The sequence below is a fragment of the Cnephaeus nilssonii genome (genome assembly GCF_951640355.1).
Source record: "Cnephaeus nilssonii genome assembly, chromosome: 20".
NCBI classification, from domain to species: Eukaryota; Metazoa; Chordata; class Mammalia; order Chiroptera; family Vespertilionidae; genus Cnephaeus; species Cnephaeus nilssonii.
This window is the reverse complement of record NC_137091.1, coordinates 14,970,352-14,998,189: the sequence shown is the minus strand read 5'-3', so window position 1 is coordinate 14,998,189 and position 27,838 is coordinate 14,970,352. Positions and strand designations below refer to the sequence as shown.

Here is a 27,838-nt window from a genome sequence, read left to right as displayed (position 1 = left end):
GGAGACAAGCTACACTGTCAGTGTGGACCAGGGGCCAGGCACTCCAGGCAGCACAGCCTGACTCTGAGACCCTGGTGCTTCCAGATAACACGGCCAACGTCACAGTCAAGTACGGGCAGTTTGACCGGGAGCATACCAAGGTCCACCACCTGCCGGTGCTCATCTCGGACAACGGGAGGCCGAGCCTCACGGGCACCAGCACGCTGACGGTGACCGTGTGCAAGTGCAACGAGCATGGCGAGGCCACCTTCTGTAACGGGAAACTCTACCAGGGGTACAACATCATCCCGGTGCTGGTAGCCATCTTCCTCTGCATCCTCACCATCACAGGTCAGTGCCCGGAGGCGGGAGGGGACGCGGAGGGGGCTGCTCCCAGGGAGGGAGAGGCCAGGGATCCAGGACAATCCTGCCTCCTGCCCACGGGATAGCCCTGAGCCAGTCCCCACCCTGAGCCCCAGTGAGATAGGACAGCCAACTTCACCTCCCTGGGTGCCTAAGGATGGGGGGCGGGGACGGGGACAGAGCTCAAGGATCCTCCCCCACTTCAAAATTCTTTCAATATGACATTCAACTTATTGTGTGCCAGGCACCATTCTTGGCATCTATTTACATGAAAACTGTTTTGAAAACAGAGGATCCAGTTCACCTTTTGGAAAGAAATGCAAAGTTTAAAAACGTGTAGTTTTGATTATCTCCAGGAGCTTTCTGGAGCTTTCTTTCCATTTAGAGCAGTGGTTCTCAGCCTTCCTAATGCCGCGGCCCTTTAATACAGCTCCTCGTGTTGTGGTGACCCCCAACCATAAAATTATTTTCGTTGCTACTTCATAACTGTAATGTTGCTACTGTTAATGAATCGTAATGTAAATATCTGTGTTTTCCGATGGTCTTAGGTTGGGGGTCACCACACCATGAGGAGCTGTATTAAAGGGCCGCGGCATTAGGAAGGCTGAGAACCGCTGGTTTAGAGGCTTCCTCCTGCCTCGGTATCACCTTTTTCCTGGTTAGGAGCGTTTCAGGCCTTGCCTTAGCTTGGGTTTCCCAGGAAGCACAACCTAGGATTGGGGTGCAAGTGATTTATTTGGGAGGTGCTTTCAGGAACCCCAGAAGGAAGAGGGGATGCAAACGGGAGACAACCAACAGATCCATGTTGCGCTTTCACAATGATATTTCTCTCAGTCTCTCTCCCTCTCCTTTCCCCTCTCTCTCTTAAATCAATTTTTTTTAAAAGAAAGAAAAAGAATCTGAAAAAATAAAAGAAAAGGTGGCAGAAGGTTTGCCACAGTGGTATGAGGAGGGAGGAAATGATGCAGGCAGATGAGATGAGATTGACACGAGGAGAGAATGAACTTGAGGGAAGCCCGCTGGGTACCTCTCCCTTCCCACCCTACCAGGCCTCTGACAGCCAGGCCGGACCACGGGGGGGGGGGGGGGGGGGGGGGGGGGGGGGCGGCAGGAGCGGGGGGATATGGGGGGGCCGAGACTCTGTCCCAAGGAGGTGGGGAGGTGGACCCACCAGGTGTCTGGACCCAAGCAAACCTGTGTGGGGCCAGGGTATCCCCGGGAAGGGGCCGGAATTCCCAGGGGTGAGGGGGGCGCAGGGCAGGGTCGGGCCAGCCCGCGGCTGACTCCTGTTCCCTCTAACCCCCGGCTCTCCCGCGCAGTCATCACCGTGCTCCTCTTCCTGCGGCGGCGGCTCCGGAAGCAGAACCGAGCCCACGGCAAGAGCGTGCCCGAGATCCACGAGCAGCTGGTCTCCTACGACGAGGAGGGCGGCGGCGAGATGGACACCACCAGCTACGACGTGTCGGTGCTCAACTCGGTGCGCCACGGCGGGCCCAAGCCCCCGCGCGCCACGCGGGACGTGCGGCCATCGGTGTACGCGAAGGTGCAGAAGCCGCCGCGGCACCTGCCACCCCCCAGGCCCGGGGAGCTCGGGGACATGGCCGCTGTGCTCGAGGTGAAGAAGGACGAGGCGGACCACGACGGCAGCGGCCTGCCCTACGACACGCTGCACCTGTTCGACTACGAGGGCTCCGAGTCCATCGCCGAGTCCCTCAGCACCCTGGGCACCGGCTCGTCCGACTCGGACATCGACTACGACTTCCTCAACGACTGGGGGCCCAGGTTCAAGATGCTGGCCGAGCTGTACAGCACGGACTCCCCGGAGGAGCTGCCATATTAGGGGCGGGTGCCGCTGGGCCTGGGGACCCAAACCATTGCGGCTCCAGCCAGCTGGACACCAGGCCTGACCGGGAAGGACAGCACCGACCCCCCAGCCCAGCAGCCCTTCCTTGTGGGTCCAGAGACCTCACCACCCTGGGTAGCAAACGCCAGGGCCCTGAAATGTCCAGGAACCTGTTTGAGCGGTGGCTGCCCCCAAAACGCTGGGAAATCCAAGCTGGGGGTCCGTCTGGGCTTGGACCTCCACAGAACCCTGTCCCCAGGACCACAAGTCCCATGCAGAGACTTTTTCTCTGGCTCCTCAAAGAGCTGATGTTCAACTACCAGAGACAGGTCTTCCCCTAAGGTCCCTAACACCCCCCTGACCCCCCCGCCCCGCCCAGTGAGGCTGGGGAGGCCCTAGTGCCCGTCTCCCTGGAGGCAAAGGGCAGGACAGAATGGCCTGTGGGTGACACTCCCGCAGCCCAGTCCCAAGGGAGCCCAGGACCATCCATGCCGCCTGCCCCGATTCAACTTCCTCACACCCTCCCCAGACCCCTCCCACTCCGAGGCCCCGCCCCCAGGCCCCTCCCACTCCGAGGCCCCGCCCCCAGACCCCTCCCACTCTGAGGCCCCTCCCCCCAGACCCCTCCCACTCCGAGGCCCCTCCCCCCAGACCCCTCCCACTCCGAGGCCCCTCCCCCAGACCCCTCCCACTCCGAGGCCCCTCCCCCAGACTCCTCCCACTCCGAGGCCCCTCCCCCCAGACCCCTTCCACTCCGAGGCCCCTCCCCCAGACCCCTCCCACTCCGAGGCCCCGCCCCCAGACCCCTCCCACTCCGAGGCCCCTCCCCCCAGACCCCTCCCACTCCGAGGCCCCTCCCCCCAGACCCCTCCCACTCCGAGGCCCCTCCCCCCAGACCCCTCCCACTCCGAGGCCCCTCCCCCAGACCCCTCCCACTCCGAGGCCCCTCCCCCAGACCCCTCCCACTCCGAGGCCCCTCCCCCCAGACCCCTTCCACTCCGAGGCCCCTCCCCCAGACCCCTCCCACTCCGAGGCCCCGCCCCCAGACCCCTCCCACTCCGAGGCCCCGCCCCCAGACCCCTCCCACTCCGAGGCCCCTCTCCAGGCCTGTGCAGAGGGAGGGAGGGGCCCTTGGCAGCTATCAACGTGGGTCCTCAGGGGCCCTCATCCGCCTGCCACACCAGTTCCTGGACTGCACTGAGAGCTGACTGCAGCCTACGTCAGGGAAGCGGCTTGCTGAACTGTGAAGCAACTGTGAATGCATCCTGGAGGGACACTGAAGATCACGTGTGACAGACCAGAGGGAGAGGGCCACTCTCCAGAGAGGGCCTGGAGGAGCGTGACCCCGATTTGAGACTCACTGACACGCCTCTAGTTTTGCCTGGGAAGTGGGAACAGATGTGCCCAGAGCAGAACACCTCTTCCCATCTCTGCCTGGCCTGGTCGTTCATTCCTGCTGTGTCTGTCTCTCTCTCTCTCTCTCTCTCTCTCTCTCTCTCTCTCTCTCTCTCTCTCTCTCTCTCTCTCTCTCTCTCTCTCTCTCCTCCTTATCTCTGGACTCAGAGGCACTCAAGATATGATCCACAGCAATTGGCAACGCTGGCCAATGTCCAAACCCAACTCTGACTGCACAACGGAGCCAGGCCATTTGCCTTCACACCTCGTTGTTGCTGCATCTCAGGGAACCCCAGCAGGGCCCTGTCCTTCAGGCACACCCTGCGGAAGGCAAGGCCCCCATCCCATCCAAGCCCCTTAGTCCTCTGCGCCTCTCCCCCTTTCAGCCACAAGGGGAACGTTCCAGCACAAAGGCACCTGGGAGAAGTGGAATCACTCAAAGGGAGGGGCAGGGATGGAGGCAAACCAGCTCACCCTTGGCCATGACTAAGGTCCCCACTCTGAAGGCCCCTTACATATCAGGGGATTGTAGATAACACTGACTTTATTTTTAACCAATAACTACTTTTTTATAACTACTTAATTTTTTACTAATAATACTTATATATGTCTAGGTCTCACAAACATATAAGATTTTTTGCATAACAAGTTTGCTATTTAGATTAACAATTTTAATCCGGGTGTTTTAGTTGAATAAACAAATTCCTGTAACCTTCTATTTCCTATCATTGTCATAATTGCTCTAAGGATATTGACTATATATTGACCACACTGGTGCATGAAATGTACTGTATTTTTTTATATACCTAAATAAAGATCTTGAAATTCTTCCATTTCTAGAACTGAGAGAGTGAGCTATTTTTATGTATTTTTTATTAATTTCAGAGAAGAAGAGAGAGGGAGAAATAGACACATCAATGACAAGAGAGAAACATTGATCGACTGCCTCCTGCACACACACACACACACACACACACACACACACACTGGGTATCGAGCCCTCAACCTGGCATGTGCCCTGAACAGGAATCAAACCATGACCTCCTGGTTCATAGGTCAATGCTCAACCACTAAGCCACATGGGTCGGGCAACAATTATTCTTGAATTGTCTATTTTCCCTTCAATTCTATCCATTTTTGCTTTGAGTATTTTTGGTGTCTGCTGTTAGGGGAATGTAAGTTTAAATGATTTTATCTTCTTGACAGATTGGCCCTTTCAGCATTAGAAAATGTACCTCTTGCATCTAGGAACAATTTTTATTTTAAAATCTATTTTGTCTGACATTAGTCACTCCAGCTCTCTTTTGGTTACTGTTTATATGGTATATCTTCTTCCATCTTTTACTTTCAACCTACTTGTTTCTTTTAATATAGAGTGTGTCTTCTATGGACAAAATATAGTTGGATCATGGCAGTTTACCCATCGTGCCAATCTGTCTTTTTATTAAAATGTTTAATCCTTGTCTGTTTAACGTAATTACCAATAAGATAGTTCTGTCTGCCGTTTTTCTATTTGTTTTCTGTGTCCTATTGTTTTTTGTCGCTCTATTACCCCAATACTGCCTTCTTCTACGTTAAATAGATATTACCTAGTGTAGCATTTTCATTATCTTGTCAAATCTTTTATTCTAGTTTTTGAGTTATTTTCTTAGTGGTTCCCTTGAAGATCATATTTAAAATCTCAACTTATAACAATAGAGTTAGAATTTGTACCAGCCTAATACAAAATTTTGCTCCTGTATAGCTCCACTACCACCCTCTCCTTTGTACTGCATAATTGTCATACATAATACTTTTTATACAATGTATGCCCATCAACATAGATTTACAATGATTGCCTTATGCAACTTTAAAAGTTGTCTTTTAAAACATACAGGAGGGAAGAGTAATGAACAAGAAAATGTCTATTTGAACTTTTATATCTACCTATACAATTACCTTTACTGCTGATCTTTCTTTCTTTTGTGGATTGAAGCTATTGTCTAGAGTCTTTTCATTTCAGCCTGAAGGACTCACTTTAATATTTTTGTAGGAAGATCTGCAAGTGAGAAATTCCTACCATTTTGTTTATCTGTAAATGTCTTTATTTCTCCTTTATTTTTGAAAGATAGTTTTGCCAGACATAAACTTCCTGGTTTAAAGGCTTTTTCCAGCGCTGTGAAAGTCAGCCCACTGTCTTCTGAGGAGAAATGGCTGTTAATTTTACTGAGGAAGCATTGTATGTGAAAAAAATGTTTATTTCTTGCTCTTTCCAATATTCCCCGTCTTTGCTTTTCAATCATTTCAATATGATGTGTCTAGGATAAATTCTAAGGTAAATTCTTATTTTACTTAGAGTTCATTGAACTTCTTGGATATGTAGATTAATACTTTTTTCAAACTTGGGAAGTTTGGGAGCATTATTTCTTCAAAGTCTTCCTGCCTCTTTCTCTCTCTCTGGTGGGACTCAAATTATACATATTTTAGAATGCTTGCTGATGTCCAATAGTATCTAAGGAACTATCAATTTTCTTCATTTTTTTTTCTTTCTATCCCACAGATTAGATCATCTCAATTCACGTATCCTTAAGTTTGCTGATCCTTTTTTGAGCCAACTCACATCTGCTCTTAAGCTCTTCTAGTGAATTTTTGATTTCACTGATTGTACTTTCAACTCCAGGATTCCTATTTGATTCTTTTAATTTTTTTTATTTTTTAATCTTAACTTAAGGATGTTTTTCCATTGATTTTTAGAGAGAGTGGAAGAAAGAGGGAAAGACAGTGAGAAACATCTATGCACATCGATTGGTTGCCTCCTGCACATCCTCTGACCATGGCCCGGGCCAGGGGGGAGCCTGCAACCGTGGTACATGCCCTTGACCAGAATCGAACCCAGGACCCTTCAGTCTGCAGGCCAATGCTCTATCCACTGAGCCAAACCGGTTAGGGTTGTTTCTTTTTAGATGCTTTCTACCTCTTTGTTGATATTCTCTATCAACAAAGATGGTGAGACATCATGCTCATACTTTTCTTTAGTTCTTTACACATGGTTTTCTTTAGTTCTTTAAACATATATTAAGTAACTGGTTTAAAGCCTTTGTCTACTAAGTCCAACGTCTGGGTTTCCATGAGGATCGTTTCTACTAATTGCTTTTTCTTTTCCTGGGAATGGACCATACTTTCTTGTTTTTTTGGATGTTTCATAGTTTTTGTAGCAACCTGCATATCTATAATAATAAAAGCATAATATGCTAATTAGACCAGACGACCTTCTGGATGAAGCCGGGGCTGCGCGGGAAGCCCAGGTCCCGAGTGCCTGCCAGCGGCCAGAGGGAAGCCCAGGTTCCAGGTGCCAGAGGGAAGCCAGCCGGGGGAAAGAAGGCCTACTCTGGCATCGGGCCTCTAGTTTTAAATAATGTGACAACTGTGAAACCAGATCCTTGTGCCCTAGGGGTTATTGTTGTGACTGGTTTTTGTTTCTCCTGCACTTTGTTTAGTGGCTGTCCTAAACTAATACTATAAAGTTTGTACTTTCTGTTGTGTGTGGCCGCTGAAGCCTCTGCTTGGTGGTGGTCAGCTAACAATTGGCAGAGTTCCCTTAGACCAGTGGTCGGCAAACGCATTAGCCAACAGAGCCAAATATCAACAGTACAACGATTGAAATTTCTTTTGAGAGCCGAATTTTTTCAACTTAAACTTCTTCTAACGCCACTTCTTCAAAATAGACTCGCCCAGGCCGTGGTCTTTTGTGGAAGAGCCACACTCAAGGGGCCAAAGAGCCGCATGTGGCTCGCGAGCCACGGTTTGCCGACCACGGCCTTAGATGCCTGGCACCAGTAAGTCCCTCGGAGTTTGCTGAGGGCTGTGTGTGCATGTTGGGGAAGTCCTTCCAAGCGCAGGCAGGCAGTTTACAACGCTGCCCTAGCCTTCACTTTCTGGTTGCACAGAGCCTCAGGGTCAGCCAGCGCTGAAAACTTGGAGCTTTTCCAGGTCTTGCCTGGGCATGTGCACAGCTTTATACAGGTGAGTGGCCTTTTAGATTCCCAGGAATATGCCCAAGGTTTTCAAAGCCCACTGTGGACAGCTCATTCACCAGCTATTCCTTCTAAGATTTTTCATCAGTGTCTTATTTGCCCCCGATGTTATCCCTGCCTTAAGCAGCTTCCATGTTACACAATTACCATTGATTGTTTTCAACAAATACTCTCCCAACAAAAGGCTATTCGCATTGTGCAAGCTTCCAGTCAGGTTAAATAAACAAAACCTTTAAAATGAGGTTTTCTCCCACTGTCTAGTTTGGCTCAATGGATAAGAGTGTCGGCCTGTGGACTGAAGGGTTCCGGGTTCGATTCCAGCCAAGGGCACGTACCTCGGTTGCAGGCTCGATCTGGGCCTGTGAGGGAGGCAGCTAGTTGATGTGTCACTCTCACATCAATGTTTCTCTCTCTCTGTCTCTCCCTCTCCCTTCCACTATCTCTAAAAACCAATGGAAAAATATCCTCTGGTCAGGATTAACCAAAAATAAGTAAATAAAATGGCCCTGACCAGTTTGGCTCAGTGGATAGAGCATCGGCCTGCAGACTCAAGGGTCCCAGGTTCGATTCCAGACAAGGGCATGTACCTTGATTGTGGGCACATACCCAGTAGGAGGTGTGCAGGAGGCAGCTGATTGATATTTCTCTCTCATCAATGTTTCTGGCTTTCTATCCCTTTCCCTTCCTCTCTGTAAAAAAAATAAAAATAAAATCAATAAAAGATATTTTTAAAATAAATAAATAAAATAAAATGAGGCCTTCTAGGAAAATTATCTGGGCATTGGGCTTTGGTCTCCCCTTCCGCTGGTTGCTAGGCTGCTTATTTTCACTGTGATTGTGGGGCCACTGAGTTTCAAGACTGGGGTAATTTTTTTTTAATACTTTTATTGATTTCAGAGAGGAATGGAGAGGGAGAGAGAGAAACCTCAATGATGAGAGAGAATCATTGATCGGCTGCCTTTCTGCATGCCCTCTACTGGGTATCAAGCCTGCAACCCGGGCGTGTGTCCCGACCAGGAATTGAACTGTGACCTCCTGATTCATAGGTTGATGCTCAGCCACCAAGCCATGCCGGCTGGGTGAGACTAGGGTAATTTGAATCACACCCAACTTCACTGTGCATACCAAGATTTAGCCATTTTCCTAATAGACACTCCCCAAATTGTGGTTAAGTCTTCAATTAATTCCAAGGTTCTGAAAATGTGATTTTGACAATTTTTCCACTGTCCTCGTTGCCTTAATAGAAGATAGGGTTTCTTTATTCTGCCATTCCTGCTAATGTAACCCCCTCATCCTGGTTTCTGAGCTCAGTTTTCCTGTCTGAAGGGCCTGCTCCCTGTATGCATAGTTGTCTAACCCTTAGGATCCATGAGATCTGTCCACCACCCCCTCCTCTTCCAAGAAGACTCCCAGGCCTCAAGCCCAATCACAGGAGCAGCTGGCCCTGGCTTCCATATCCTGGAGCTTCTGAGGGTCACAATATACCCCATAATCCCTCCTGGCCCCAGGGGCCCCAGCCTCAGTGTCCAAGCCCGGCTCTCCTACCCTGCCCCACCCTGCTTTTGCCTAGCCAGTCCTGGAGCATTAAACAGTGCCATCCCTAAGTGCCCTGGTTCCAGGCACCTCCCAAGCCAAGAATCTTTACAACAAACCCTACTGTCCTCTAGCTGATGGGCCCTGCAGGAAGGGTGGGGGCAGAGCCGGCTCTGGGGGAGAAAACAAACCTCAGGCACCGCAGCTCTGCCAGTCAGCGTGCCTCGGGCCTCCCCGGGTGGAGGCAGAGGGACCTGTGTGGTCGGGCCTCGGTGGGTGAGGACACTTCCAAGCCTCCTTTGGTCACTGTTCATTCTGGACTCTGCCTCCTGCCCTGCTTTCGCCATCCCTCCCCGACTGTGGAGGGGGTGGGCCTCAGGCTGGGGAACTCCAGCTCCGTCTGGGGCTCTCCTGGGGGCATGCGTGCTAGGGATGGGGCCAGGATAGAGGGAAACATCTCTCAGAGTCTTCAATAAGGGAACCTGAGAGGCCCTTTGTCCAACCCCATGGCCTTTCCTCCTTCCCTCCTCCACCCTTGAGTATCATTTGTCTACGCTTCCCTGTAGGGGTCTGTATCGTTTGTCTGTCCTTCTCTGCACAGATCTGTATGTGTGTCCTCTTGCTCTCTGCAGTCTGTATGTCATTCTCTACACACGTCTGTCTGTCCTCACACATCTGACTGGCTCGCTGGCCTCCCCCCGGCGCCCTGCGGGTGGGTGGCAGCGCAGCTGCTGAAGCCCGCTGGGGGGCGCACAGCCACTTGGAGAGCTGCGGGGGGGGCGGGGGGGGGAGGAAGGGCAGGGGCGGCCGGGCGAGGCTGCGGCAGACAGGGCCAGCCAGGGAAGCCCACGCGGCCTCCACTCGGGAACACGGGCAACTGGTCCACTCCGTCTGGCCCCGCCTCTGTCCCGCCCCTGCACCCAGCGACGCCAGAACAGAGCCACCGCGCGCAGAAGCATCTGCGCGGGAACCAGAGCGGGAATCCCAGCTGAAGCCAGCACGGCAGCGCGCACGGAGCAGAGGAAGCAGCCAAGCGAGTAAGAAGCGTGAGGCCTGGGGTGGTGCTGCGGAGGCCCCAGGAGGGGGTCCCGGAGGCCCCAGGAGGGGGTCCCGGCCCCCTCTTCGCTCCCCCATTCTGCGGCGGCCCCGTGACCCTACGAACACCTGGGGTAGCTCAGCGCTAGGAGGGCGGGCACGAGGTCTAAGCGGAGCCTAAGCGCGCCCCGAACGCGATCCCCAAGGATCCCCGACTCCTGGCCGGTGCCCCCGTGCAGGCCACCCGGACCCGCCACGCTGGTTCTGAACACGCCATCGGGCCGCGGGGAAGGGGTCTGCCAGGTTCTTGCCTGAGTCCCAGACGAGCATCGACCCCGCGTTAGGGACATAATCCAGTTTCCCTAGCCCCTTGCCGTCGGTTTGGAGGGAGCATCCCTTAACATCCTACCCAAGAAGGGGGGACTGGGATGCACTTTGGGTCGGGGTGGAAGAGAAAAGGGGGTCTGGGCTTTGTGGAGTTTGAAGCTAGAACCCACTCCCCACCCTTGAGCCAGGAAGTTTAAACCTCCGGTGTGTGGGTCACCCAGGCCATGCCCGCCTCTACCCCTCCTTTTCCGTCCCCCTCCCCCCCCCTCCCCGCTTCTGTGCCTGCCGCCTCCGCTGCTGTATCTCAGTACTGAGGGTGGGAGAGGGGGCGTCCGCGCCGCACCTTCTCCACTCTGGCTGCGCATCGCCAAACCACAGAGCTGCTGGCCCCACCCCTCAGAGCTGCCACCCCACCCCTCCGCGGGCCCACGGATGCAGTCCTCCTCTCTCCACGCCTTCCTGGGGCTGGAGCCTGGCTCACGAAGGGCCCGGCCCTCATGGTTCCACGCAGGAAAGGTCATGGGCTCTGAGTTTCACCTTCCGTCTTTGGGAATAATCAGTTAGACGCCTTGAGGGACCTGGACATGCTCTGAGCACAGGGGAGGGGGCAGAAAGGCCAAGATCTGCTCTCGGCCTCCTGAAGGGAGACACTCAGACCTGGAGGACTTCCGGAAATGGACTATATCATGTGACTCTGGACAGGAGCTTTACCTTTCAGAGCCTCAGTGTCCTCTTGAAAATGGGAACAATATTTCTACCTCCCAGTATAGTTGAGAACTACAGAAAGGCTTAGAAAGGTTAAGGGCTATCTAACTTTGCTACTATAATATACTTAACACAGCCCTGGCTGGTTTGGCTCAGTGAATAGAACATTGGCCTGGGGACAAGTGTCCCGGAGTTCAATTCTGGTCAAGGGCGCATGCGTAGGTTGTGGGCTCATCCCCAGTAGGGGGCGTGCTGGAGGCAGCCAATAGATGGTTCTCATCATTGATGTTTCTATCTCCCCTCTCCCTTCCTCTCTGAAATCAATAAAATATATATGTTAAAAAAGAGCTCCGATTTAAATATATATATATATATGTGTATGTATATTTAAAACCACTATGACTCATCATAATTGAAGAGTCTGTACATCGTACCTTACTTAGATCAGTGGTCGGCAAACTCATTAGCCAACAGAGCCAAATATCAACAGAACGACGATTGAAATTTCTTTTGAGAGCCAAATTTTTTCAACTTAAACTTCTAACGCCACTTCTTCAAAACAGACTCGCCCAGGCCGTGGTATTTTGTGGAAGAGCCACACGCAAGGGGCCAAAGAGCCGCGTGTGGCTCGCGAGCCGCCGTTTGCCGACCACGGCCTTAGATGATATGTAGTTAATTACATGACTGCAGTTGAGCCGGGCACCACTGACATGGCGTTTTCCACAGCTCACCTCTTCCTGCGGCCTCCCAGAGGGCTGGCCACCCTGCAACACAAAAGCCGGGAGGTCGCTGCTGCACATGCGCCGCCGCCGCCGCCGCCGCCGCCGCCGCCGCCGCTGCCGCCGCCACCAGCGCGGGCGGGGCCGCAAAAAGCACCAACCGCGCCCTCCCCTGTGAGCTACGGGCGTGTCCGCCCCCACGCGAACGCGCCATTGCGTAAACGGAATGCGGCAGCCGCTCGGATGCACCAGTTCACGCCGGCTGCGCAGCCCGGAACGCGCCGGCCACGGGAACGCGCCGGCCACGGGAACGCGCCGGCCACGGGAACGCGCCGGCCACGGGAACGCGCCGGCCACGGGAACGCGCCGGCCACGGGAACGCGCCATCGCGCCGTCAGTCGCGCGAACGCCCGCAGGCTCCAGCTGTAATGCCCCGAGATGCCAGTGGCACCCTGCGCCGTGGAACTCATACCACAGAAAGCCAAATATAATGCCTCCTGTCCTAAGAAGCCCGCTCCCCCACTTTCCCACGCCCCACAAAATGGGCCTTCATCTCAGAATCACAGGACGCTGTGGGAAGAAAGAGGGGCTAGTAGGGGTCCTCGACGTAGACACACGTGTGTGTTTTTAACTTTGGGAACGTTTAGTTGTTATATGGACACAACTTGACCATATTGCTTGAACGATCAGCTTGCTTCATTCCAATCAATAAACATGGTATATCTCTCCATTCATTTGTTTTTAATATCTCTTAGCAATGTTGTGTAGCTCTCTTTGTTGTTCACTTTTTTTAATTTAATAAATCTTTATTGTTCAGATTTTTACAAATGTCCCTCTTTTTTCCCCCCTTAGCTCCCCTCCACCCGGTTCCCACCCCACCCCATGCCCTTACCTCCCCCCACTGTCCTCATCCATAGGTGAACGATTTTAGTCCAGTCTCTTCCCGCACCCCCCACCCCTTCCCCCGAGAATTGTCAGTCCACTCCCTTTCTATGCCCCTGATTCTATTATATTCACCAGTTTATTCTGTTCATCAGGTTTTGTATTCCCTTGGTTTTTAGATTCACTTGATAGATACGTATTTGTTTTTCATAATTTTTATCTTTATCTTTTGCTTCTTCCTCTTCTTAAAGAATACCCTTCACCTTTTCCTGGCCGGCGGCCGCGGCTGCTGGTACCACCATTGCCGCCTGGGGCCTCGAGCCGAGCAGAGGCCGCGGCTCAGCGCGAGAGCCGCCCACCGGCCGCTGCACCAGGGCCCGGCCGCCTGGACGGCGTTCCCCCCACCCCACCCCGCCCCGCCCCGCCCCGCTCCCCCAGCCCGCCCGCCGCCGCGGCCCGCCGCCTGCTCCGCCCGCCGCCCCGCCGCCCGCCGCGCCCCGCCGCCCTCCGCGCCCCGCCGCCGGCTCCGCCCGCCGCCCCGCCGCCCCGCCGCCCGCCGCGCCCCGCCGCCCGCCGCGCCCCGCCGCCCCGCGCCCCGCGGCACCCCCAGTCCCGCCCGCCATGCACAGGGCCCGGGTCTACGCCGAGGGGAGCAGCCTGAGGAGCCTCCCGTCCGGAGCTGGGGTGACCCGGTGATTACCCACGGGCTCGGAAACTTGGTCGGGGAAAGTACAGTGAAGTTTCCGAGGCCATTAAATCAAAAATGAGAGAGTGGCTGTAAAAAGTTCTCAAGCCAGTGAAGAAGAAGAAGATAAAGGGAGAGGTTAAGATTCTGGAGAACCTTCGTGGTATTTGCATCTATCAATAATACCGATTTTAGGCGGTAAGATCGAGCGCGCAGCCCGAGAGCTCGAGCCGCCTCCGCCGCGAGACCCGCACCGACCTCCCCGAGAGCGAGCCCGGCCGCCGCCACCACCACCACCAGCCGCGCTAACCGCCGACCCGCCGCCACCGAGGTGCCGAGTGAGAGCCAAGGAGGCGGCCTGAGCGAGGCGGGCGAGGCCACCACCACCGCCGCCGCCACCACCGCCTCCCGCAGCTCCGGCGGGGCGGACGCCGCGGGCCCCCAAAACCCCGCGCCCAAACCCGGTGGGGACGCGACCCACCCCCCGTACCCACGGGCCCCGCGGCCCCCGCCTCTTCGGCCCCCACCGGCAACGAAGACGCGGAGAAAAAAGTTCTCGCCACCAAAGTCCTTGGCACTGTCAAATGGTTCAACGTCAGAAATGGATATGGGTTTATAAGTTGAAATGACGCCAAAAAAAGATGTATTTGTGCATCAAACTGCCACCGAGAAGAATAGCCCACGGGAATGCCTGCGCAGTGGAGGAGGAGGAGACCCTGCAGAGTTGGAGGAGAGAAGGAGCCGAAGCAGCCAGTGTGAGCGGCCCAGGTGGAGCTCCTGCAGAAGGGAGCCGTGATGCGGCTGATGGGCGCCGTTCCAGACGCGGTTACTAGGGCAGACGCCACCGTGGACCTCCCGGTAATTACGCCGGGGAGGAGGAGGAGGAGGAAGGGAGCGGCAGCAGTGAAGAATTTGACACCCCCCCCACACACACACACACTGCCACTGACGGGCAGTTCTCTGGGGCCAGGAGTCAGCTGCGCCGCCGCCCCCGGTATTGCCCTCAGTCCCGGCGGGGGTTCCCTTACCACGTGGGACAGACCTTTGACCGTCGCTCACGGGGCTATCCCCATCCCAACAGAATGCAGGCTGGTGAGGTTGGAGAGATCCAGGATGGAGTCTCAGAGGGAGCTCAACTTCAGGGACCGGTTCATCGAAATCCAACTTACCGGCCCCAAGGTACCGTAGGGGACCTCCTCGCCCACGACCTGCCCCAGCTGTGGGAGAAGCTGAAGATAAAGAGAATCAACAAGCGGCCCATGGTCCAAACCAGCCATCGGTTCGCCGCGGATACCAGCGCCCGTGCAACTATCAACTATTGGCGCGCCGCCCCCGAGGAATGCTCCTTCGCAAGATGGCAAAGGGACCCAGGCAGGTGACGTGCCACCGAGCCGAGCAGTGCTGAGTAACATCAAGCACCTTCACCATCACTAGGTGACCTAAAGAATTAATGACCACTCAAAAAAACGAAACAAAAAGCAGACACGACCTTACCAACAAAAAGCAGACACGACCTTACCAATGCCAAAGAAACAGCCAAGCAATCAAGTGGAGGACTAATTAACTAAGATGTAGACATTGGAATGTTTACAATTCTTCTTTAGGAAACAAGTACAAGACGAGAATGTCAGCCAATGTTCCCAGCAGTTTTTCTGGAATGCCTGCACAGAAGACAAGAGAGCAACCTCCCCAGTTTCGGCAACCACTAGGTTTCTATTTTTTTCCTGGTTTTTACTGTTTTGGTAATATGAATTGAAAGAAGAAATATTAATACTACATGGGGAGAACCCCAACCAAAGAAATCTGAAATATATAGTAAATGTTTTTTTGTTTGCCTTTCTAGTTCATTTTGGATGCTGGTGCTAAACTTCCAAGTGTCGTGATTTATAAAGAAATTTTATGCTCTTCTTATTTATTTCTAGATGAGGGGAGGATAACATTTTTGCTTTCTTATGCGATTCTCTGAAAATGTGCAGCATGAAGTTCCTAAAAAATAAAATTTTTACCCTTGAAAGGAAAAAAAAAATACAGATTTTAAGCAACTTTACCAGATCCTGACAGACTTTGATATCCGGTTTTATATATATGAACTACTTAAAGCTCTGGATTACTGCCACAGCAAGGGAATCATGCGCAGGGATGTGAAACCTCACAATGTCACGATAGATCACCAACAGAAAAAGCTGCGACCGATAGACTGGGGTCTTGGCAGAGTTCTACCATCCTGCTCAGGAGTGCAATGTCCACGTGGCCTCCAGGTACTTCAAGGGACCAGAGCTCCTTGTGGACTACCAGGTGTATGATTACAGCTTGGACATGTGCAGTTTGGGCTGTATGTTAGCGAGCATGATCTTTCGAAAGGAACCCTTCTTCCGCGGACAGGACAACTATGGCCAGCTTGTTCGCATTGCCAAGGCCCTGGGTACCGATGAGCTGTCTGGGTATCTGAAGAAGTATCACCTAGACCTAGACCCGCACTTCAACGATATCCTGGGACAACATTCATGGAAACGCTGGGAAAACTTTATACGTAGTGAGAACAGACGCCTCGTCAGCCCCGAGGCCCTAGATCTTCTGGACAAACTTCTGCGATACGACCATCAGCGGAGACTGACGGCAAATGCGGCATTGATGCTTGCCAATAAAACCAACCAACCCAACACAAACCTAGAAGGAAAACTCCAGTGTGATACAAAGAAAATTCTAGTCATTCCTTCTCAACGCAAAGAAGAGTAAAAACCTCAAAGTCTGTCAAAAAGAAAGAAACTCCCCAGTCCTAGTCTCCAGGGCGCTGACGCTCTGGCAGCGGGCGAGACGCACCTAGTTCAGCATCTGAGGGGCCGCTCCCTGTGGGATGCATGGGAGATGGGAGACTCGGAGTCGTGTACTGACCTGTGTTTCACAGGAGACCACTGCTGAATTAACTCGTTCGGTCAACCAGCTCTGAATACCTGACTTCCTGTCTATTCCACTGTGGTCTGGGTTTCCTTGGTGAGATTCAGGCTCAAGTTTTAGCCGCACGTCAGCAGCCTGTACTGACACACCAGCCTCACTTATGAACAGGAGATATTAAAAGAGCGACAGCATTTTTTTTTAACTCTTTTACAAATTCATGTTTTATGTATTTTTTTATGACATGAGCTCTCTAGGAAATGTACCTCAGCCCTGCAGTTTCCTCTAAGCGTATTAATTTGGGAGCAAACTGCAGTCCCTCTCATGAGTCCCCTTGGGTGTCAGCAGACGTCACTTTAAACCCTGTGATGCCAGGAACAGGTCCATCCATCTCTTCAGAAGTTAGATGCTGAGTGCATACCTTGGAGCTCACTGTAACCTTTGTTGATTTGCCTCACCATAAAATCTTGTTGCTATTTAAAAAAACATATAAATTAATAAAGAATACGCTTTAGCATTTCATATAATTCTGGTTTGGTGGTGATGAACTCCTTTAGCTTTTTCTTATCTGTGAAGCTCTTTATCTGACCTTCAATTCTGAATGATAGCTTTGCTGGGTAATCTTGGTTGTAGGTTCTTGCTATTCATCACTTTGAATATTTCTTGCCACTCCCATCTGGCCTGCATAGTTTCTGTTGAGAAATCAGCTGACAGTCGTATGGGTGCTCCCTTGTAGGTAACTAACTGTTTTTTTCTTGCTGCTTGTAAGATTCTCTCTTTGTCTTTTGCTCTTGGCATTTTAATTATGATGTGTCTTGGTGTGGTCCTCTTTGGATTCCTCTTGCTTGGGGTTCTGTGCGCTTCCTGGACTTGTAAGTCTATTTCTTTCACCAGATGGGGGAAGTTTTTTTGTCACTATTTCTTCAAATAGGTTTTCAGTATCTTGCTCTCTCTCTTCTTCTGGGACCCCCATAATTCTGATGTTGGTACGCTTGAAGTTGTCCCAGAGGCTCCTTACACTATCTTCATATTTTTGGATTTTTTTTGCTTTTCCAGAGGAGTGTTTTTTGCTTCTTTGTATTTCAAATCTTTGACTTGATTCTTGCGATCCTCTAGTCTGCTTTTAGGTCTCTGTATAATATTTTTTATTTCAGTCACTGTATGTTTAATTTCTAGTTGATCCTTTTTCATATCCTCGCGGGTCTCGTTAAATTTATCGGCCTTTTCTAGGAAATTCTTGAAAAACCTTATAACCGTGGTTTTGAACTCTATATCCAGTAGTTTGCTTTCCTCCATTTCCTTCATTTGTGACCTGCCTCTTTGTCTCCGCATTTTGACTGCTTCCCTGAGTTGATGGAGTGGCTTTGTGTGCTGGGTGTCCTAGCAGGGCCCAGTGGCTCAGCCTCCCCAGTTAGCTGAGGTGGACACTCTTGGTGTGCCCCTTTGTGGGCTATGTGTGCAGTCTTGTTGTAGTTAAGCCTAGATTGTTGTTAGTATCACTGGGGGGAGTTGACCTCCAGGCCAATTGGCTGTGAGGATCATCAGCTGTGTCTCCGCTGGGAGAGCTTCTGTGCTCAGCTTGGATGGGGCGGAGTCTCAGGGTGGAGCAGACAGCCTTGGTTTCCTGTCAGCCCCACCCTAAGAGGCCCCTGTGTCTCAGTGTCCCGCAGCAATGGCTGCAGGCTCCTCTGAGAGAAGGCTGCTCTTGAGTTTTGCCCACTGCCAGACAGTCCAGTTTCTCCCCGAATGAGTCTGGGTACCCAAAGTCTCACCCAGAACTGGATTTCAGTGCAGTCGGGAGGCTTTGTTTCCCTCCCGAATGAGAAAGCTAGCCGCGCACTTGCTGCCCACCATCCACCATCTCCACGCGCCGCGAGTAAGCCAGCCACATATTCAGCCGCCTGCCCTCTCCGTGCATGCATGTCTCTGCACCTCTGTCCTCCACAGCTCCTCTGAGTCTCAGTGTCCTTTTCTCTTTCCTTCTAGTTGTAGAAGTTCCACTCAGCCAGCTTTCCCGTGGTTCTGGGTGATAGATGTTTTGTCTTCCAGTTGCAGTTTTGAAATTGTTGTGCGAGGCAGCAGTATAGGTGTTTACCTATGCTGCCATCTTGGTTTCTCCTCTACACATGTATTTTTAGAAAGCACAGATCCCAGACACTTAGAGAGTCTTAGTGAATTTTCTGGTTTGAAATCACACTTCCCCAAGCAGCTTACCACACCAGGGAGATTTCCCTACCAGGCCTGGGGAGATCATATCTCCCCTTCCTTCCCCCTGCCAAAAAGCATTGGCTGAAATTTCGGGCACCCTCTTAAAGGGCCAACGCACAATATTCCCTGTGGAGCCACCCAGCTTGTGCTCCAACAGAGGGAGGGTGAAGTGGTAAACGATGGTGTTGGAATAGATTGGACCAATGAAAATGATCATCAACCCAAAAGACTCCATCAAAAAACTAATAGACTTAATAAATGAATTCGGCAATGTAGCAGGATACAAAATTAATGCCAAGAAATCTATGGCTTTTCTATACACCAATAGTGAACTTACAGAAAGAGAGAATAAAAAAGCAATCCCATTTACCATCGCACCAAAAAAAATAAGATATCTAGGAATAAACTTAACTAAGGAGGTAAAAGACCTATACGTGGAAAACTACAGGACACTGAAAAAAGAGATAGAGGAAGACATAAACAGATGGGAGAACATACCATGTTCATGAATTGGTAGAATCAACATCATTAAAATGTCCATACTACCCAAAGCAATCTATATATTCAATGCACTCCCCATTAAAATACCAACGGCATATTTCACAGACCTAGAAAGAACCCTCCAAAAATTCATCTGGAATAAAAAAAGACCCCGAATAGCCACAGCAATCCTGAGAAAGAAGAATAAAGTAGGAGGGATTTCAATACCAGATTTCAAGCTGTATTACAAAGCACTGTTCTCAAAATCGTCTGGTACTGGCACAAGAACAGACATATAGATCAATGGAATAGAATAGAGAATCCAGATATCGACCCAACCACTATGATCAATTAATATTTGATAAAGGAGGCATGAACATACAATGGAGTCAAGACAGTCTCTTCAATAAATGGTGTTGGGAAAATTGGACAGATACATGCAAAAAAATGAAACTAGATCACCAACTTATACCATACACAAAAATAAACTCAAAGTGGATACAGGACTTAAACATAAGACGGGAAACCATAAAAATACTAGAGCAATCCACAGGCAGCAAAATCTCAGACATATGCCAAAAGAACTTCTTCACTGACACTGCCCCTAGGGCAATGGAAGCTAGAGAGAAAATTAACAAATGGGACTACATCAAAATAAAAAGCTTTTTTACAGCAAAAGAAACCATCAACAAAACAACAAGAAAGCCCACTCTATGGGAGAACATATGTTATCACTGATAAAGGTTTAATCTCCAACATCTACAGGCAGCTTATACAACTTAATAAAAGGAAGATAAATGATCCAATAAAAAAAAATGGGCAACGGACCTAAATAGAGTATTTTCGAAAGAAGACAGAGGAAGGCCAAGAGACACATGAAAACATGCTCAAAGTCACTAATTATCCGAGAGATGCAAATCAAAACAACAATGCGGTACCATCTCACACCTGTCAAAATGGCTATCATCAACAAATCAACAAACGACAAGTGTTGGCGAGGATGCAGAGAAAAAGGAACCCTCGTGCACTGCTGGTGGGAATGAAGACTGGTGCAGCCACTGTGGAGAACAGTATGGAGTTTCCTCAAAAAACTGAAAATGGAACTCCCATTTGACCCAGTAATCCCACTCCTAGGAATATATCCTAAGAAACTAGAAACGCCAATCAGAAAGGATATATGCACCCCTATGTTCATAGCAGCACAATTTACAATAGCTAAGATTTGGAAACAGCCTAGGTGCCCGTTAGCAGATGACTGGATCAGAAAACTATGGTACATCTATACAATGGAATCTATGCTGCCATAAAAAAGAAGGAATTCTTACCATTTGCAGCAACCTGGATGGAACTGGAGAACATCATGCTAAGTGAAATAAGCCAGTCAATGAAAGAAAAATACCACATGATCTCACTCATTTATGGACAATAAAGAACATTATAAACTAATGAACAAAAATATAGATACAGAGACAGTAAAGCATCAAACAGACTGTCAACTTACAGCGGGAAGGTTAGGGAGAGGTGGGGGAGATAAGAGATCAACCAAAGGACTTGTATGCATGCATATAAGCATAACCAATGGATGCAAAACACTGGGAGGTGAGGGCATGTATGGGCGTGGGGGGGGGGCAATGGTAAGATATGTACACATATAATACCTTAATTTAAAAAAAGGGAAAAAAAAGAAAGAAAATGATCGTCTACTAGTTTGTCAAATGTGTATAAAGTTGGCTGATATCAATGCGCCAGCTAAATGTAAAGAGCTCAATCTTCAGTGGACAAAGGTACTGTCAGTGAATTTTATGAACAGGGTGACGAAGAGGCCAGCCTTGGGTTACCAATAAGCCCCTTCATGGACCATTCTGCTTCCCAACTGGCCAACCTTCAGGAATCCTTTATCTCTCACGTTGTGTATTCTCTATGATTCAGCCAGACTGATGCCAGGGAAATGGGTGGAAGGCAGTGATGAGTCAGGAGACAACGATGACCCAGAAGAAGAGGAGGAAGAAAAAAAAGCACCAAATGAAGAGGAAATCTATGAAAATCATGAATCTCCAAGAAAGAAAACTTTCAAAAGGAGGAAAACCTACTGCCAAATAACTCAGCACCTCGTGCAGAACCACAAGATGTGGAAGAAAGTCATTGAAGAGGAACAGCGGTTGGCAGGAATCGAAAGCCAATCCCTGGACCAGTCTCCTCAACAGCATTCCTCAGAACACATCCAGGCCATCAGGGAAGAAGAAGAAGAAAAGGGGAAGCTGAGAGAAGGGGAGACCCTAACCCCATAGCCAAACCAGTGACAGTGGATAGAATGAGCTCTGCCTCGAAACCCAGTGACTTGTCACAGACTCTTTCCAAGCCAGCACAACACTTAGACACAACACTGTAGAAATACGAGTAGATGGGCAAATGGTCATTGCATTTGGGGAAGTCTTCGCATTTTATATGTTTATTTTTACAGTGAGATACATGGTTAAAAACTCTTGCTCAGAGAAGCTTTCACGTTGCAACACCAGAAAAAAAAAAAAAAGGAAAAAAAAGAAGAACCCAAACAGGCTGACGCCCAGACACATCATAATTAAAATGCCAAAAAATGAAAGACAAGAATCTTAAAGGCAGCAAGAGAAAAGCAAACTTACCTACAAAGGAGTCCCCATAACGCTGACACCTGATTTCTCATCAGAAACTCTACAGGCCAGAAGGGAATGGCATGAAGTACTCAAGGTAATGGAAAGCAAGGATCTGAGACCAAGATTACTCTATCCAACAAGGCTATCATTCAAAATAGATGGTCAAATAAAGAGCTTCCCAGACAAAAAAGGCTAAAGGAATATATCACCACCAAGCCAGCATTACAAGAAATGCTAAGAGGACTGCTGTAATAATAAGAAGAAACAGAGCCATACAGAATTAAAATGACAATAAATAAGTACTATCCTATATAACAAAAGGCTAACATGCAAATCGACTGAAAGGCAGAATGACCCGTCGCTATGACACAGACTGACCACAAGGGAGCAGACGCTCAATGCAGGAGCTGCCCCCTGGTGGTCAGTGCTCTCCCACAGGGGGAGTGCCGCTCAGCCAGAAACCAGTCTCACGGCTGGCGAGGGCAGTGGCAGTGGCAGGAGCCTCTCCCACCTCCATGGCAGCGCTAAGGATGTTCACCTGACAGCTTAGGAACAGGCCTAAGCTGGCAGTCAAACATCCTCCAAGGGCTCCCGACTGCGAGAAGGCGAGGGCCGGGCTGAGGGGACCACCCCCCACACACACACGAGTACACAAATTTCATGCACTGGGCCTCTAGTCATTAATAACCCTAAATGTAAATTGATTAAATGTTTCGATCAAAAGGCATAGGGTAGCTAAATGGATACAAAAACAGGAACCAAATATATTCTGTCTACAACAGAACCACCTCAAAACAAAAGACACACACAGGATGAGAGTGAAGAGATGGAAAAATATTTTCCATGCAAATGGAAAAGAAAAAAAAAAGCTGGAGTGGCAATACTCGTATCCAACAAAATAGACTTTAAAATGAAGGCCATCACAAGAGACAACAAAGGTCACTACATAATACTAAAGGGATCCATCCAACAAGAGAATATAAGCCTGGTAAACATATATGCACCCAATATAGGAGCACCTAAGTATATTTTTTTAAAGAACTTTAATGGAGAGATCAACAACAATACAGTCATCATTGGGGACTTTAACACCCTGCTGATTTCACTGGATAGATCTTCCAGACAAAAACTTAACAAGGAAACAGAGACTCTAAAGGACACACTGGATCAGATATATTTAATTGACATTTATAGAACATTTCACCCCAAAGCAGCAGAATATACATTCTTCTCAAGTGCACATGGATCATTCACAAAGATAGACCACTTCTCAGATCAAAGTGGAATAAAATTAGAAATCAACTACAGTAAAAACACCCAAAAACATTCAAACACATGGAGGCTAAATAGCATGTTATTAAACAAAGAATGGGTTACCAATGAGATCAAGAAAGAAATCAAAAACTTCCTGGAAACAAATGAAAATGAACACACAACATCCCAAATGTCTGGGACACAGCTAAAGCAGTCCTGAGAGGGAAGTGCATAGCACTACAAGCATGCCTCAAAAAAACAAGAAAAATCTGCAATAAACTTTCTAACCCTATAACTTAAAGAACTAGAAAGAGAACAAGAAAAAGCCCAGAGTAAGTAGAAGGAAGGAAATAATAATGGTTAGAACAGAAATAAATAACATAGAGATTTAAAATATATATATACAAAAGGACAATGAAACCAAGAGCTGGTTCTTTGAAAGGATAAACAAAACTGATAAACCATTAGCCAGACTCATCAAGAAACAAAGAGAAAGGACCCAAATAAAATCAGAAACGAAAGTGGAGAAGTAACCACCGACACCACAGAAATACCAAGGATTGTAAGAAAATACTATGAACAACTATATGCCAACAAGCTGCACAATGTGGATGAAATTGAGAAATTCCTAGAAAAATATAATCTCCCAAAATGGAATCAGGAGGAATCAGAAAACCTGAATAGGCCAATAACAACTGATGAAATAGAAGCAGTAATCAAAAAACTCTCAGCAAACAAAAGCCCAGGTCCGGATGGCTTCACAGGGGAGTTTTACTAAACATTCAAAGAAGAACTAACACCTATACTCCTCAAACTATTTCATAAAATCCAAGAGGAACACTTCCAAATTCTTTTTATGAGGCCAGCATTATCCTAATTCCAAAACCAGATAAGGACACTACAAAGAAAAGAGAATTACAGGCCAATATCCCTAATAAACATAGATGTCAAAATCCTCAATAAAATATTAGCAAATGGCATCCAGCAATATATTAAAAGAATCATACACCATGACCAAGAAGGATTTATTCCAGGGATGCAAGACTGGTACAATATTCACAATTCAATAAAGGTGATGCATCACTTAAACAAATTGAAAGACAAAAATCACCTGATCATATCAATAGACGCAGAAAAAGCATCCAACAAAATCCAACACCCATTTTTGATAAAAACTCTCAGAAAAGTGGAAATAGAGGGAGTATATCTCAACATGATAAATACCATATATGACAAACCTACAGCCAACATCATACTCAATGGGTAAAAACTAAAAGCATTTCCCCTAAGAACAGGAACAAGACAGGTATGACTGCTTTCACCATTCTTATTCAATACTAGAGACCTGGTGCATGAATTTTGTGCACTGGTGGCAGGAGATGGGGTTGTCCCTCAGCCCGGCCTGTGCCCTCTTGAAGTTCAGGACCCCTCGGGGGATGTCTGCCTGCAGGGAGCATGCCTAAGTCAGCAGTAGAACATATCTCTCGCAGTCCGGGACCCTTGCTCCTTATGGCCCACCTGCACGCTGCTCCTTACCACTTGACTCGCTGCTCCTTAGCACTGCCAAGGAGGCTGGAAAGGTTCCCACCACTGCCCCTGCGCTCACCAGCCATGAGCCCGGCTTCTGGCTGAATGGTGCTCCCCCTGTGGGTGCGCACTGACCACCAGGGGGCAGCTCCTGCATTGAGCATCTGCCCCCTGGTGGTCAATGTGCATCATAGCGACCAGTCATTCTGGTCTTTCCGCCATAACAGTCACTTAGGCTTTTATTACATAGAGTAGTGGCCCGTTGCACAAAATTTGTGCACAAGGGGGGAGGGGTGTCCCTCAGCCCAGCCTGCACCCTCTCCAATCTGGGACCCCTTGGGGGATGTCTGACTGTGGGATCGGGCCTAAACCGGCAGTCAGACATCCCTTTCACAATCCAGGACTGCTGGCTCCTAACCGCTCACCTGCCTGCCTGCCTGATCACCCCTAACCACTGAGACTGCTGGCCTGCTTGACCCCAACTGCCCCCCCACCGGCCTTCTCGCCCCCAACTGTCCCCCTTGTGGGCCTGATTGCCCCCAACTTCCCCCTCCGCCAGCCTGCTTGCCCCCAACTGTCCCCCCGCCAGCCAGATTGCCCCCAACTGCCCCCCTGCCGGCCTTGCTCACCCCTAACTGCCCTCCCCTCCTGGCCTGATCACCCCTAACTGCCTCTGCCTCGGCACCGCCACCATGGCTTTGTCCAGAAGGAAGTCCGGAAGGTCTCCCGGAAGGTCTCCCAGTCTAATTAGCATTTTACCCTTTTATGTTAGCACTAGAAGCCCGTTGCACGAAGTTTCGTGCAATAGACTTCCCTTCACCTGGCTGCCGGCATCAGTTTTTCGCCACTACCAGTTTTCCTCTAGCCACCTGCCGATAGGAGCGCCTCCCGCCAGCGCGATCTCTGGCCTCTGGCCACCCGCCGATCGGAGCGCCTCCCGAAGGCTGGGGGCGGGACTCGGGGTGGCCGATGGCGCTGGCTGGAGGCGCTCCGATCGGCAGGTGGCTAGAGGAAAACTGGTAGTGGTGGAAAACTGATGCCGGCAGCCATGCAATCGGCCACCCCGAGTCCCGCCCCCCGCGCCTCCAGCCGGCCCCATGGGTCATCCCGCAGCGCTGGCCGTTTAGGCAGGTGAGAGGAGCTGGGGGCGGGGACCCCCCCCCCACTCCTCCCGTCAGCCAATCGGCCACCCTGAGTCCCGCCCCCCGCGCCTCCAGCCGGCCCAATCGTGGGCATAGCGGAGTGATGCAATTTGCATATTACCTTTTTATTATGTATGATAGACTAGAGGCCCAGTGCACGGGAATCCTGCGCTGGTGGGGGCGTGGCCTGCGGGATCAGCTGGCTGTAGGAGGACCGCTCATCCTGGTCAGCTGATTGGCTGTGAACCCGCCCTCTGAGGGCTGCTCCTGGTCCAGCATCTTCAGTGGAGCCAGAGCATTTGTCTCTCCAAGGGACCCAGTCGGGGCCCAGGGACAATATCATTTAGAGGCAGCGGAGTAGGCCTCAGTCCCTCAGCGGCTACCAACTGCCTCCCAGCCTCCAGGGTCAGCTCTGCAAGCCCAGTGGTGGCACTGAGTGGCCTGCAGGCGTCCTTAGGAGGCGGCAGGGAGTGAGGAGGAGGAGCCTGAGGTGAGGAGGCGAGGGTCGCAGCCCAGGTTCCTGCCTGGAGGCCTGGGGTAGCGCTCCCACCGTGGTAGCGCACTGACCACCAAGGGGCAGCTCCTGCATTGAGTGTCTGCCCTCTGGTGGCCAGTGTGTGTCATAGCAACTGGTCATTCCACCCGTTCACTCCCGACTTTTCTTATCTAGGATAGTACTGGAAATCCTAGGCACAGCGATCAGACAAGAAGAAATAAAAGGCATCCAAACTGGAAAGGAGGAAGTAAAATTCTCATTATTCACAGATGACAAGATATTGTACATAGATAACCCTAATTACGCCACCAAAAAACTACTGGATGTAATAAATGAATTTGGCAATGTAGCAGGATACGAAATCAATACCCAGAAATGGATGGCTCTTTTATACACCACTAAGAATGCTCAGAAAGAGAAACTAAGCAAACAATCCCATTTACCATTACAACAACAAAAAAATTAAAATACTGGCGGTGGCTGGACGCGGCCTGAGGGTCGGCCAAGCTGCCGTGGGGGCTCGCCTCGCCCGCGCGGGAAGGGGGTGGAGGGGGTCCATGGCCTGAGCTGCCACGCCCACCGCGGTGCGGACCCTCAGCCGCTTCCTGCTGCCGGCTGAGGCCCGTGGGGCCGTGAGCGCAGGGTGGGCGGCGGCGGGGCCCACAACGCGGAGCATTAGGTGCTGCGGCGCTGCCCGGACATCAGCGTCTCGTCAAGATCCTGCTGCTGGGCACAGGCGAGAGCGGCAAGTCCGCCTTCCTCAAGCAGATGCGCATCATCCATGGCCCGCGTTCGACCAGAAGGCGCTGCTCGAGTTCCGCGAAACCGACAACATCCTCAAGGGCTCCAAGGTCCTCGTGGACGTGCGGGACAAGCTGAGCATCCCGTGGCAGCACGCGGAGAACGAGAAGCATGGCATGTTCCTCATGGCCTTCGAGAACAAGGCCGGGCTGCCCGTCACCTTCGAGCTGTACGTGCCGCCCTGGGCGCCCTCTGGGGGGACTCGGGCATCCGGGAGGCCTTGGGCCGCAGGGGCGAGTTCCAGCTGGGTGAGTCGGTGACGTCCTTCCTGGACAACCTGGACCGGGTCGGCCAGCTGAACTCCTTCCCCAGCAAGCAGGACCTCCTGCTGGCCAGGAAGGCCACCAAGGGCTTCGTGGAGCACGACTTTGTGATCAAGAAAATCCCCTTCAAGATGGTGGACGTGGGCGGCCAGCGGTCCCAGCGCCAGGAAGTGGTTCACGTCCGTCCTGTTCCTGGTGTCCTCCAGCAAACACGACCAGGTGCTCGTGGAGGACGGACACCAACCGGCTGCTGGAGCCCGTGAATATCTTCGAGACCATCGTCACATCGTCCTCTTCCTCAACAAGACGGACCTGCAGGCGGGAGAAGGTGCGCAGTGTCGCCACCAGGCAGCACTTCCTGGGCTTCCGCGGCGACCCGCACGGGCTGGAGGGCGTGCAGCGCTGCCTGCTGCAGTGCTTCCACCCCGGCGCCAGAACCACAGCAAGGCACCACGGCCACCTACACAGACCGCTACGTGTTCCACGCCGTCAAGGGCACGATCCTGCAGAACCTCAAGGACATTGTGCTGCAGTGAAGCGCGCCGGGCCGCGCGATCCGGCCCCGCCCTCCTGTTCCCGGCGCACACGCAGCACGCACCTGCGGGAGCGGCCACGCCCGCGCGCATGGAGGACTCGGGGCTGCGATGAGCTGCTGAATCCTGGGGA

General features: G+C 50.9%; 1 protein-coding gene and 3 pseudogenes across 4 annotated transcripts in view; all 4 read left to right on the top strand.

Moving 5' to 3' along the window:
* CDH5 (cadherin 5) overlaps window positions 1-4,422 on the top strand; it is a 34,755-nt gene extending 30,333 nt beyond the window's left edge. The window contains exons 11-12 of the mRNA XM_079800710.1: window positions 85-330; window positions 1,662-4,422. Coding sequence (XP_079656836.1) covers window positions 85-330; window positions 1,662-2,182 — 767 coding nt within the window. The 3' untranslated portion in view covers window positions 2,183-4,422. The remainder of the gene's footprint in view (window positions 1-84; window positions 331-1,661) is intronic.
* A 9,078-nt stretch (window positions 4,423-13,500) lies between these two features.
* Window positions 13,501-16,215, top strand: LOC307092473 (casein kinase II subunit alpha'-like; annotated as a pseudogene). Its single transcript has 2 exons — window positions 13,501-13,642; window positions 15,407-16,215. The product of its transcript is annotated as a casein kinase II subunit alpha'-like (transcript).
* Window positions 13,948-14,913, top strand: LOC307092404 (Y-box-binding protein 3-like; annotated as a pseudogene). The gene is made up of 2 exons: window positions 13,948-14,337; window positions 14,561-14,913. The product of its transcript is annotated as a Y-box-binding protein 3-like (transcript).
* A 9,352-nt stretch (window positions 16,216-25,567) lies between the features above and the next one.
* LOC307092472 (guanine nucleotide-binding protein subunit alpha-12-like) lies at window positions 25,568-27,708 on the top strand (annotated as a pseudogene). Its single transcript has 2 exons — window positions 25,568-25,571; window positions 26,676-27,708. The product of its transcript is annotated as a guanine nucleotide-binding protein subunit alpha-12-like (transcript).
* The last annotated feature ends 130 nt before the right edge of the window (window positions 27,709-27,838 follow it).